General features: G+C 37.3%; 1 protein-coding gene and 1 pseudogene across 4 annotated transcripts; both read right to left on the bottom strand.

Moving 5' to 3' along the window:
- Positions 1-441: 441 nt before the first annotated feature.
- LOC110765700 (yacP-like NYN domain protein) lies at positions 442-12,207 on the bottom strand. 4 transcript variants are annotated; one of them, XM_088246289.1, is made up of 11 exons: positions 11,911-12,207; positions 11,670-11,741; positions 11,456-11,580; positions 11,203-11,363; positions 9,703-9,772; positions 7,916-7,970; positions 7,731-7,757; positions 6,065-6,174; positions 5,358-5,396; positions 4,394-4,440; positions 442-797 (listed from the first exon to the last, which is right to left on the bottom strand). In XM_088246289.1, the coding sequence occupies exons 1-11, from the start codon at positions 12,049-12,051 to the stop codon at positions 769-771; spliced, it is 876 nt and encodes a 291-aa protein (XP_088102415.1). In that variant the 5' UTR covers positions 12,052-12,207; the 3' UTR covers positions 442-768. The 4 variants fall into 4 exon arrangements, with proteins under 4 accessions (XP_088102415.1, XP_021824598.1, XP_088102418.1 ...); XM_021968906.2 differs by having other exon boundaries at positions 6,091-6,174; positions 11,911-12,205; XM_088246292.1 differs by lacking the exon at positions 7,731-7,757 and having other exon boundaries at positions 11,911-12,205.
- LOC148298148 (uncharacterized) lies at positions 806-4,387 on the bottom strand (annotated as a pseudogene).
- Positions 12,208-12,840: the final 633 nt, after the last annotated feature.

Below are 12,840 nucleotides of genomic sequence, written 5' to 3' on the forward strand. Positions count from 1 at the left end.
CATTTAATTTTGTGACCATGCAATTGTAGTTAACAATTCATTGCAGTTCAAGGTCATATAATTCCCACGAAAGCTGCATGTGCTTGTCGTCGCTAGTTATCAGTCTTTGTGATTGATCAAATGTCAATTTTACCCAACGTCCACTAAATAACATTACCCTAAATTTCCTTTTAAGAAACAAAACCCCAAACAAACATTACCCTATCGGTCAGTCCGGAAATTTCGAAAGTCCCAAAATGCAACCATTTTGGCAGAAATATTCGATAAATATTGGTAAAAACCATGATATTGTTATGAAAATTTGGAAATTTCTAATGATACTTTGAGATAAGTATTATTTATTTAACCAACAATCTACATATATAACCAAAAAAATTGATAAAACTTAATTGCATGGACTTGTGAGACTAAGATTACATGTGAGACTAAGATTACATGTAATTGAAGCTGACAAACTCTGTTACTAAAATTTTATTGCCAAATTTTTTGAGGTACAACTGTCAAATGATCCAAATCCAAACAATTTTTGAGTGCCTTATATAACATGGTACAAATTGACAACTTCTATGGCCAGGGATTGATTTCTGAAGGATGACGCCAGTACATCAACCTATACTTATGTACAGGACAAGCATCGGATAACTTCCTTCTAAGATCCTTGAGATCTTGATCTGAAACAAAACCTGATCAACTACTTTGATTCAGTTTCAGATAACTTCCTCCTGAGATCCTTGAGAGCATCTACAACTTCTGAATCAAGATTGTGCTTTAATAACCTCCCTTGAAAAGAAGTAGACCTGAGAAAAATAAACCAGAATTCATTAATAGTTGGAATCAAATTGATAAAAAGAAGTAGGCCTGAGAAAGGTAAATCATAATTTATTAATAGTAGCAATCAAATTGATATTTTCGCCCACCAGCAAACTCTGGCATAAAGATGCTCAAAACAAGGACCTCAAATGCTTTATTTATTTATATGATTTGTGGGACACCTCTTTGGACACCCGAGAACTCGACAATGCTGTTCACATATGTTGGTCACTTCCTTGAATACTCAGAAAAGTTGCACCATTCGCTAAGAATGAAAATTTGAGAAAGCCGGCAGCATTTTTGGCAAGAAACTCACACTTTTCGAAAATATTTTGGTAAGAATAGTTTTTTCATGACTAAAGATATCCTTAAGCAGATGACTCATAAATCAATTAAAAATGTACCAGCATATCTCAACATGCATGGCTTTTGGAAGTTGACGTGACATACAACCTGTGCCCAAACCAACACATGACACTCCTGTCATGTGTAAAAGGCATGAAACTTCGTCTAACAAGATCTGACTCCGATAACCACAGAGTTTCTCATTGTGAGTAAATCATGGATCAATCCAAGAGTACCTCATTCAATGGCTAAAAGTGCTCATCCTTTAAGGACTGAGCTTAAGAGCAACACAGCTCTTAACTGGTTAAGTAGAATAGGCTGAGCTCCTACAAGATAGTGTCTTTAGATCTGGTGCTGAGAATAGTCACTTGACATCCTCTGCACATGATTATGATACCTGTTTTTATCCCAGACATTGGTGGGAAAAGCGATGTAGAACAACCCGTAGGTGTTAGAGTAAACACTTGAGTAATAGAACAGAGAAGAAATAAGAGATCGAGAAGAAGAATTAGAGATCGAAGAGATGAAGGGAAAGGGAAGGAATCAGAGAGTTTAAAGTAAGGAAATTTATCATTAATCAAGTCTGCCTTATAAGATTACAAACTGCTCTATGTATAGAGACAAAACCCTTTTTAGTTTAGGAAAAGAAAAAGTAAACTTTAAGAAATAGGAAAACAAATTAACTAATAAGAGATCCTTCAACAACAAGGAATCCTTAACTGAATTAGGAAAACTAATAATAGGAAAACTAATCCAAATAGAATTAGGAAAACCATTCATATGCATTTTGCATCATTCTCCCCCACCAAAAAGAACTCGACACTGTCAAGTAAACCAAGATTAAGGACGACGATGACGACGACGTTGGTAAGTATGGATGATAGGAGGACGAGATGCAGCCAAATCAAGATCATAAAGAGCATCCTGATAACTGTGCAGAAGATTGGAATCCAAGCGGCGAAATTAAGCTTCTGTAATCCAAGCATCCCCAGTAGCCGGCCTTCCAACCAAACGAACCAGATAACGGGTAGAACCTCCAGCAGATGAGGCCACAACTTCATGATCCAAGACGTAAGCAATCTGATCTGTAGGGGTAGAACTGGTAGAGGGAATACGCGGCACAAGAGGGGGAATGGAACCATGAACAACATCCATAGAAATAGGCGGAGAAAAGGTTCCCTGATAAGAAGATAAATCAGCAATATTGAAAATGGGACTTGTATGCATATCTGCGGGCAACTCAATCAAGTAAGCATTGGACCCAAGCTTCTTAATGATACGATAAGGACCCAGCGAATGAGCATGAAGCTTCTTAAAATTGTTAGGATTTTGGCTCGTCAAATATGTCGTAGTTAGTTTAGGATTGTTTTAGGAAAATTAGAGGTATTCTTGTCCTAGAGGGATTAGGAAAGAATTTCAGTTTTCCTTATTCAATTCAGGTTTGGATTTCTAGAAGCCTATTTGGTTTTGGATAAGTGTAATTTCCTAATCCACTTAGGAATAGGAATTCAATCAGCCTTAGGACATGTAAGCCAACTCTATATCTATAAATAGGGTGTGGCAAGGCTTATTTTGAGGAGGGAAAAATAGCCAGAGACAGCCAAGAGTTTTGAGATTAGTTCTAGGGTTTGCAAAAGTTCTGTAATCTCTATTATTAATCAAAGGAGCGATGATTTCTCTTTCTCACAACTGGACGTAGGCAAAAGTTCTGCCGAACCAGTATAACTCTTGTGTGTCTAAGTTTCCTAATATTTGCTAGTTTAGTCTATTGTCGTTGGTTACATTAAAGAACAAGATCCAGCAGCAGGTTATTTAACAAAAATATTGCTTAGGAAAACGCTCAGGACTATTCCGCACCATAACAACATCCCCTTCTTGAAACTCTTGGCGACAACGATGAGCATTCGCTGCTAGTTTGTAAGTGTCGGTGTGCATGGATATCTGCCGACGGACGTCATCATACAGTTTCCTAATATGTTTAGCAAATGAAGTAGCAAAATCTGATGCGCGGGCAGCCACAGGAAGAGCAACCAATCAAGAAACATCGAAGGATCCCCATGACCATCAAAAGTAGGAGCGGAAGGCTTGATGTGGCGGATGATATCGTTGTTAAAATGGTGAGGGGGATGAATGTATTGATCATGTGGAACGGGTGGCAGGATAGAAGCCTACGTAGTCACTGGAGGAAGGCCCATTGTGTGTTCGATATAATGGGGCGGTGGCATAGACCCAAAAGAAAAGAGGGGCTCCAATTGAGCCTCGAGCGTGTTGAGCGAGAGCCCAGTTGAGCTATGCGACATGCCGTATGGCATGGCCTTGAATTTTTTATCCACCAGTGGACTTGGCAAAAGGCCACTTTTTGGCGGTGGCATACACGAACTTGAGAGCACCGCTAACGTAGAAGAAGGTTCAGCGTGTCCAGCCCGAAAGTAATTTATAAGCAACTGAACGGAGTCTTGGAGTTTGGTGATGGCAAAGTCCGTTGTCGCACGAGGTTTGTGAGCCTGTACCAACTCTTCTTTCAGGTCAGCGTTGAGCTTGGAGAGTTGGGTTTCAATGCCAGCGATATCGTCAGAAACTTTGTCTTGGAACACATGACATTGTTCTGCAAGGCTGGCCACGATTTGGGGTGCCATGGTATAGAGCAAATGCAAGCGAAAGTGAGGGAATGCTCTGATTACCAATTGATGTAGAACAACCGATAGGTATTAAAGTAAACACTTGAGCAATAGAACATAGAAGAAATAAGAGATCGAGGAGAGGAATTAGAGATCAAAGAGGCGAAGGGAAAAGGAAGGAATTAGAGATCCAAGAGGCGAAGGGAAAGGGAAGGAATCAGAGAGTTCAAAGTAAGGAAATTTATTATTAATCAAGTCTGCCTTATAAGATTACAAACTGCCCTATTTATAGAGACAAAACCCTTTTTAGTTTAGGAAAAGGAAAAGTAAACTTTAAGAAATAGGAAAACAAATTAACTAATAAGAAATCCTTCAACAACAAGGAATCCTTAACTGAATAAGGAAAACTAATCCAAATAGAATTAGGAAAACTATTCATATGCATTCTGCATCAAAAAGCTTATCTGGTTCTCCTCAAGAGCACTTACACCATCTAATGTGGCAAAGGTTTAGAGTTCTGAAGGCCATAGGCAAGATGAAACAGCATGAACATAACTTAGTGTATTCAATTTTCCATAGCAGAAAATAAGATAACAAGTTTCATCTCAAGTAGAACAGACCTGTGTTCCTGAAGCATCCTCTCAAACTCCTTTTCTGATGCTTTAATCTATACAAAACAAATGAATTGGCATGAACAAAAACAGGAATACATCAAAACAGAGATTCATACATCAAGGGCCCAATCTATGCATTCTCCCAGCCTGTTTAATATAATTCACTAAAACATTAAGGGCCAATTTGGTTCGCAAATTGAACTTCTTGAGAATAAACTTCCCATGTCTAATCCCACGAGATGGGAATGGAGGATGTCCATTCCCATGTTTGGGAACGATGGAAATAAGGACTAGGAAATGTCGTTTTCTCCCATTCCCATGTTTGGTTTGTGCAATATTAGAAATGAAAAGTTGATCAGTTTTCCAACAATAACCTTGATTTTTTATCATTAAAAGTTATTAATATGAAGAGTTTTTAAAGGGTCAAAAGTGGTATTTTAAAATAATAACATGGGTAAGTTAGTCCAAAAAAATTGCATTAAATGCTTTCCCAAGTGGGGGGGAAAAAGTTTCCCAAGGTGAGCTATGAACTTCCCCCCCTACTTGGGAAGTCCATACCCATGAGTCCATAATTGCATTCCCAAGAGTGCACTTACCAAACATGGGAATGCAATTTGAAACCCATTCCCAAGCTCCTAAACCTTGAACCAAATGGGCCCTAAGTTTTAAAGTTAAGTTGTGTTTCTTATTTATTTTTATCTTATTGCATGTTTTAACTGATAAATAAACTAAAGCATGTCTTTACGTCTATCATTGCAATGTTTTAAAGATGAGGTATGATATTGATACATGGCCCAAACTTGGAGGGTGTAAAATGTAATTAGGCCCGAGTTCTGAACAAATCTAACTGTTCCTAACAAATGAATGTTAACATGAACAGAAAGAATGATTTTAATTAGTACATACTACATTGTCCACACTCAACATCATTGAACAAAATGGCAACACATCATACAGTTAAATGCCTTACCTCAGAAACCAACGCCTTGCAACTCCAAATGAAGGCTCCCTGAAAAATAACAGTATAAGAGTCCATATCAGGTTGCTAAGATCATGATTCAGTGAATGTTGAAGTACATCAGCCATGTGAACATACAAGATACCTAAATCTTGTTTTTCAAATGGTAAGGGAATAAAATAGCATCATGCTACAATACGGAAACAAGTTTGCTTTTTCTTTCCGGGGGATGGGGGGACTCCACAATATTTCTTGGTTTTGAAGCCAAGACGCACAGAACCTTTGTATTTGCAAGAAGGCTAATGCCACTAGGTCTCAGAGCTTTAAATTCTGCAAGTTCGAGGAATTTAAATACGAGATTGCAAGAGTACTCCAGTGAATTGTCAAACAATATTACTGGTTGTATAAAACATGAAACAAAAGGAATTATTAAAGAGATTACTTCAAAAGATTAGTAAAGCACAACTTAACCCAACTTAAACTCATTGGGATGGTACAGGGGAACAAGATGGACTCGGGGGAACAAGATGGTTGCAAATAGTATGCTGCAGTACCAACAAAATTTGTGGCAGCCAGAAATGGGACATTATAGGAAATACAGATATATTATATGCTTGGACTTTATGCATCAAAATTGGAACTCCTTGATAATTTTAATAGTTTAACAAAGATAACAGTCCAAATTTATTTAACAGGATCAGAAGAAAAATCTCATTTACACCGGAATGAAGAGGAGAACACATACTGCTCCATGTGCTGCATGCTGCTGAATATGATCAGAAGTCACAACCCAAACTTTAGGACATCCATCCTCCCTCAAGGCTGCAACCTGTTACATATAGAAAAATCACAAGTTACAGATCAAGAAAAAGAAATACACATAAAACAGATCAGAGAAGCAAATACCAGAGGGTAATTGAAAATTGTATTGCAAAGCTAACCAGTTTCAGGCCTAGAACAGTGCACAAATGCAGTTGTGTACTAGAACTGAGATTCAGGAGATCAAATTCTTTCAAACTTTTGTACTGCATACATGATGCAACTCTTTGTGTACCAGTTACCAAGTGATATTTAAGAAATATGAGACTCTTAGATTACAAGAGACATTAGGGCCCCACCAACAGCCCAAGTAATTCACAGGTTCTCACCCATAGGGTCTGCCTGGTGAGGAGGGTCATGTGACTGCCTCGTGCAAATGAAAAGCCTTCTCCCTAAACCTTTTTACGGCATACGTAAAACCCATGCCCTTATATTTTTTCCAGCAAGTCCTCCAATATATGTTATGTATTTGTACTATGGTCTGACTCAAAGAAAAAAGTTGTCGAGAATGATAAGCTTCTACTTAGACAAAAACAAACATAGTTTATTTTATTATTCATTAAGCGAAGTGATTTTTGTGACCAAAATGGACCAAAAGGAAGTAGTATGACCCCATTGTGTCCTCCTTACACCGTTACTGGTTCTAGTTATAACATTTAGTAGAGAACAATCTCTAACCTTTTCTATAACAATCCTGTCTGAAATGTAACCATCATTGCACTGAACAAGAACTCTTAATAGCCATACATGGGCATCCCATTTCCATATGTGGATATAAATTTACAAATTTCCAGTAGCCTCAAAAAAGAAGAAAAAGAAGAGAAAAAAGGAACTTGAGAAAGGGAGATGAAGAACATCATATTGCATATTCAAATGAAAGGAGTACACACAAATTATACAGAAATCCATGACATAATCTGTTAATGAACTCTACAACAAGACCTAAATTTAAGCTAACAGCCTTAGGCTAGAGTCTAATAATCAGCCATTAAGCTAAATGTCTAATAACTCAAAGGAAAATTTTGAGTTGTTGTCCTTCATTTTGTTTTCTTTACCACTCTCATCTATGAACCAAACAAAAGAAAATTATGGAATATATAGAACATTCTTTTCTTTTGCATTCTACATGGATTTTTACCACTAAGCTTTGTGTTAAGCACAAATCTGGACTCCTGCAGCCTTACCTGTAATCGATGTGTTTAATATACTAGATAACCCCAATTTTCCAAAATCCTATATCCACCAAAACCTAGCCACTTTTTTCTTAATCTGACATTGTTGCTTCTAGAACAACCAAATTACCATTCTTGGGGGTACTGCTCATAGCCACAAAACAGCGTCCATGACTTGGTTCCCTCTTTTTCCCTTCAACTCCTGACCCTTTCCTCTTTCTTTTCACCATAAATCCTTCACTCTAAATCTTCTACCCCAAAAGCCTTGCTGCCATAAACAGCTTGCAATAAAAAACATAGCTTGTCAAGTAACTCCTATTATATACAGTGCTCTATGTTAGGTATTAGACCTAGTAGCCTACTACATCTCACCATCCTGCATCAGAATTTTTACCTCGAGCTCAATATAATATGGGATATCCTACATCAAATGAAGAAAAAAAAAAGAGTCATGGGACTTTGTGTTACCAATTAAATAAGAACCGCAGACCCAAATCAGGTAAACAAACATAGCTTTATTTCACTTTTGAAGTGACTGCACAATTCTAAAGTTGGTTTCAGCTTCAAGTCATTCCTCACCTCTTTCTCAATCCACGCATCAGCACAAGATTCACCTGAGTAAACTACATCGACACTGCAACATTGTGAATTCTTAGGATTACAGTTCCTTAGATGAAGTGATTTAGTACCAAGGTGATTTAATCAAGCATATACACTAACAGCTGAGTGTAACTTTTTTTTTCATCAAGTTAAAAATTGAAAATTCAAGAAGACAAACTTGCCATTCAGGATGACCTTGATGAATAACAGAACAATAGAGTTACTAATACGTTATTTTCCCACCAAAGAAATAAATAGAAAAGATAAAAGTTTAAGAATCTGGAAAACGAAAACCATTTCATCAATCAACTAAAGTTACAGAAGAAAAAGGTTACTAAATCATCTCTTATGATGTCTCAAGAGGCAACATGCAAGTATGTTGTGATCATATAGTCTTGAATCTCCTGATATCTGCTTCAAATGTCATTAGGCAAGGCCCAGAAAATGGAAAATGTTAAAGAAGCACAAGGGCTAATAGAACTTTTTTCTTTTTTGTCTTCAGTATAATCTGAGCTTGTTTGTAAGAAAATAACCCCAAAAATGATTTTTTTGGATAAGGTTTAGATAAAAATAAAAAATAAAAGGAAATTCTTCGCCAAAAGAAGTTTCAATAAAACAATTTCATATGGTGATTTCCATGAACTTGCATTGGAAACTTATCTGCACACACACGTCAAAACTTTTAACAAAAATTAGGGTTAACCACATAAAACACCCCAAACTTTGGGGGCCATTTCAAATTGGTCCCGATCTTCGAAGACTAAATTCACAAAACCTCCATGTAAGCATCTGTCAATGAGTCCGTTTATGTCTGTTAAATGATGATGTGGCAAATATACATCCTGTATTTAATGCTCAGGTGGAGTCCACAGAGACCAAAAAAACAAACTTAATCAAATATTCAGGATTAACCCACACCACCTACCACCAAAATTATACAAAACAAACCCAAATTATTAACTAAAAAAACAAAGAAAAAGCTGAAGAAAAATAGAATCAAAGCAAGTATGGTGTGGCTAGGATGGGATTGGAGGTGGCGTGGTGGCTCGCAGGGTGGGAGGTTGAGCCCCAGGAGATCGGTGGTGGGCTTTGAGGGTGGGTGTGGAAGGGCTAGGTGGTTGGAGCTGTTGGCTGTGGGTGGAGTCCACATAAGCATAAAATGTGGCACTCACATTTTCCATGTCATCATTTAACAGACATACTAACGGGCTATTGACAAATGCGCTTACATGCAGGTTTTTCGTGAGTTTGTGCATGAGCTTATAAGGTCTTCAAAGATCAAGTACCAATTTGAAATGGATCCCAAAGTTTAGGCGGTTTTATGTAGTTAACCCTAACATTTATTACTAAATGCGTCAAATCAAGTTCAGTCAAGTGATTTGTCCCAAAGTTTCAGGGACCAATTGTGTATGTGCTAGTGGAAAAATGATATTCCTTAAGCATGCAGTGGCATATTTTTAATGCCATAGCATTTAAATGATTTGAGGTTTGGATGTTGAAGATTAAAGCCCTTTCACCTCAGGCTTATCATCCAAACTCAAAGTTATTACACTAGTACATTGAATTCAGACAAAATGAGGATGTTGAAAGCAAGAAGTGAAATTGCACTCACAAATATGCACATGCACATGCACATGCAAAAGAACAGTACAAGGTGCAGTTTTACTCTGCCCTCCTCACCCCAAAAAAAAAAGAACCAAAGAACAAGTCAAGATTTTCATTGAGTAGTAACCACAAGTATTGTACCCTGAGTTCAGAAACAGTACCCATTAAAATCTTCCTTGTGTGTGGGGAGTCCAGACATCATGGCATCAAATACAGCCACCACTTTCACCTCTGTAAATGTTTCAGAAATAAAAAAGGTGAGTAAAGAACATTCAGATATAGAAAGAAAAAAAAGGGAAAATCAAGAAAACCATTCTGTTGAAACTATTCAACATGGCACGCACAACATGAGTCATGCACTGAGTTTTCATAGATTTTTTTTTTCCTTCCAAATACAATATTACAGCAAAGCTTGATGAAGCTACTGATGAAACAATAAAAAATTTAATGGCAAACCATTGGAAGGAAAATTTACAAAAATAAAGATATGTTAAAATACAAACTAGATTAAAGAAGATCAACAACTTTGTCAGATCAACAAAACAAAAGAAGAAGAAGAAGCAAAGAATAGTAATATTCAATCCTGGACTGCTTTCTCCATTACACACTAATTTACTTTGATGGAATTCAATTGGTAAGTATAAAATAAACTTAGGAAACTATAAAAGGCACCTAAGTGAACTTAACAGAGACAGCAAAACTAAATGACATAGAACTTAAGATATCAGACTACTCAGCCAGTTATAAATTTAAGATCCAGCAGTTTGGTTTGCACTGCTATTTTTTGCACGCACGCTCCATGTCGGAAGTAAATGGAAATTCCAAAATGCATAAACATTGAGTGAAAAAAACTTAAAAGCAGACTATCAAACCCCATACGCACCTAAAATTGTTCAACAGTCTTGTTCCTGTTGTATTTCTCAAGCCATATAACTACTACTGGAAGAGTGGGTGAAAAAAATAAAATAAAAATTAGAAAAAAAACAAAAACCTAAAATGATGATTTGTTAAACAGATTGCATATGATGCAAAGCTCTTTTGCAAGGACATATCAAGAAAAAAATATTTTCATTACAAAACACACTCACTTAACACCACAACTTGTTATAGTCTATGGAATGTAGTCAACAAAGACACAACAAAACACACCTTATTCTTCTTCTTTTCATCCTTTGTTTCTTAAAGAAATCATTTCATGGCACTCTTTCAAAAGTGGCTCAAGTTTCCTATAATTGAAGGGCCTGTTTGATAACCATTTCAATTTTAGTTTTTAGCTTTCACTTTTTGTGCTAGAGTATAGAGGAAAAAAGATGGAGAATAGAAGTGAGAATGAGAGTGGAGATGGGATTGAGAGGGAAGATGAGAGGGGAGGATGTGAGGGAGGAGTAACAAAAGTGAAAACAAAAACTAAAAACTGAAATCTATTTGTAATTGTTTTCACTTTCAAGTTTTTGGTTTCACTTTTGTTACTCCTCCCTCCCATCCTCCCTTCTCATCCTCTTCTCAATCTCATCCTCAATCCCATTCTCACTCTCATTTTCCTCTGTACTCTAGCACAAAAAATGAAAACTAAAAACTAAAATTGAAATGGTTATCAGACAGGCCCAAAGTTAACCACCCAATACAATGTTTATCCAATATCTATTCAAGAAATTGCAAACCTCGTAGCAAGCTGAAAGTTACAAGTTCATCGATTAACTTTTGGCGAGCCATTTCAAGTCTCCCATTGATAAAATGCTTCTTCAGCTTCGCCCAATAACCGCATACGTTATACCCATCAACAAGCAAGACCGGAACTGCAATGTCCCAACCCTGGTTTGTACTGCAAGAAGAAGAAAGAAAGAAAAAAAGGAATCAAAGGGCAATAGATTTCCAAGAAGCATAAAAGGAGAGGAAGCTGGCAGAGAGCATTACTAGTAGAGGGTGGTGGTTGGATCACGATAGAGGTCTAAGTCTTCTGGAAGCTGTTCCTTGGGCACCTTCTTTCTGCGGTAACTGGTAGAGTGCTTAGGTGTGCTAGACTTTCTCTTTTGGTACTCCTACAAGATGTTTGAACATATGAGATAAACATGAAGGAAAACTTCTACTTTGCATTCCAGAGTGGTGTGTAGGATTGTAAGCAAACTACCTTCCATAACTTCAAAAGCTGTAAATTCTGCCTGACATTTGATGTAATCCTGGGAGGACTTGGGTCGGAGCCCTGTTGACAGAGCACAAACTCTCTTAAAGGACGTGTTCATACACCAATATTCAATTCACATTAGCAATATTCAATTGACATTGCAAAATAAAGGAAGGAATTCATGAAACTTGCATAGAAAAAAAAAAAGTGAAAGGAAAGGATAGAGAGAGAGAGAGAGAGAGAGAACCATTGGAGTAGGAGATGGATTTTGCTGAGACTTTTTCTTCTTGTTGTTGCCCTTGGCCATTATAACAAACTTGACACAGGAACAAGAATAGCAGCCACGTGGCACCAGAAAGAGTAAAGACGACGATGGCGCCGATTTCATTTCATGGACCCCTCCCTCCCTCCCTCACTCCCTCACTCCCTCACTCTCGCTGGTCTGGTCTAGTCCTCCTTTCTTTTGTGCTTGTGACTCGTCTCTCAATTTCTCATAATTTCACCGCTTTCGACCACCCCACCTTCATCCCGTTCCCACCACAACGAGAGCCCTTCGCCATCACCAATCTTTATCCACTTGTCATCTTTTTCTTTTGGCTTTTTATCACAAAACATCTCTGACGTTTGTGAAACTATCAGATTGCATCCTTAAAGTTTTTTTGTATCAGTAATGGTCCTTAACGTCAATATAGGTTTTCTCAAATAGTCCATCTGTCAAAAAAACTGTTAAATTCAGGGATAAAATCGTAAAATCAATCCAAAATTATAAAAAGTCCTCTCTCCTCTCTTTTTTTATTTCCTTTCCTTCTCTCTTTCTGTCTTCTTCTTTCTCTCTTTCTTTTCTTCTTCTTTCTTCTTTCTCTCCACGAATTCACTCTTCTCTTTCTCTGTCTTTCTTTTTTTTCTTCTTCCTCCTTCTTCTTTCTCTCCCCAAATCTTCATGTCTTCCTCTTTCTCCTGGTAGGGTCTGTTTGGCGGTGTCCACTGGCCTTTCTTATTCCTATTCCGATTACCATCATCGTTGCTCATTTTCCTGCAAATGGGTTTGTGTCTGGATTTTTTTGTTCTCTTTTTCTTCAGCTTTTTTCCAAAATAAAAATAAAAATTGAACAAAGGTAGAAGAAGAGGCCAATAGAAGCCGACGTCGTGACTTTTTGCCCCAAACCAACCCTTGCAC

This window comes from Prunus avium, chromosome 1 (assembly GCF_965620075.1).
Source record: "Prunus avium chromosome 1, drPruAviu1.hap1.1, whole genome shotgun sequence".
Taxonomy (NCBI): Eukaryota; Viridiplantae; Streptophyta; class Magnoliopsida; order Rosales; family Rosaceae; genus Prunus; species Prunus avium.

What these genes read in the sequence shown, in the direction of transcription:
- LOC110765700 (XM_021968906.2), bottom strand. Translation starts at nt 12,051, where the DNA reads ATGAAATCGGCGCCATCGTCGTCTTTACTCTTTCTGGTGCCACGTGGC. An exon ending in ATCCATCTCCTACTCCAATG is followed by an intron (nt 11,742 to 11,910) that starts GTTCTCTCTCTC and finishes CTCTGTCAACAG; the next exon opens with GGCTCCGACCCAAGTCCTCC. An exon ending in CATATTATATTGAGCTCGAG is followed by an intron (nt 6,175 to 7,730) that starts GTAAAAATTCTG and finishes TATATGTAACAG; the next exon opens with GTTGCAGCCTTGAGGGAGGA.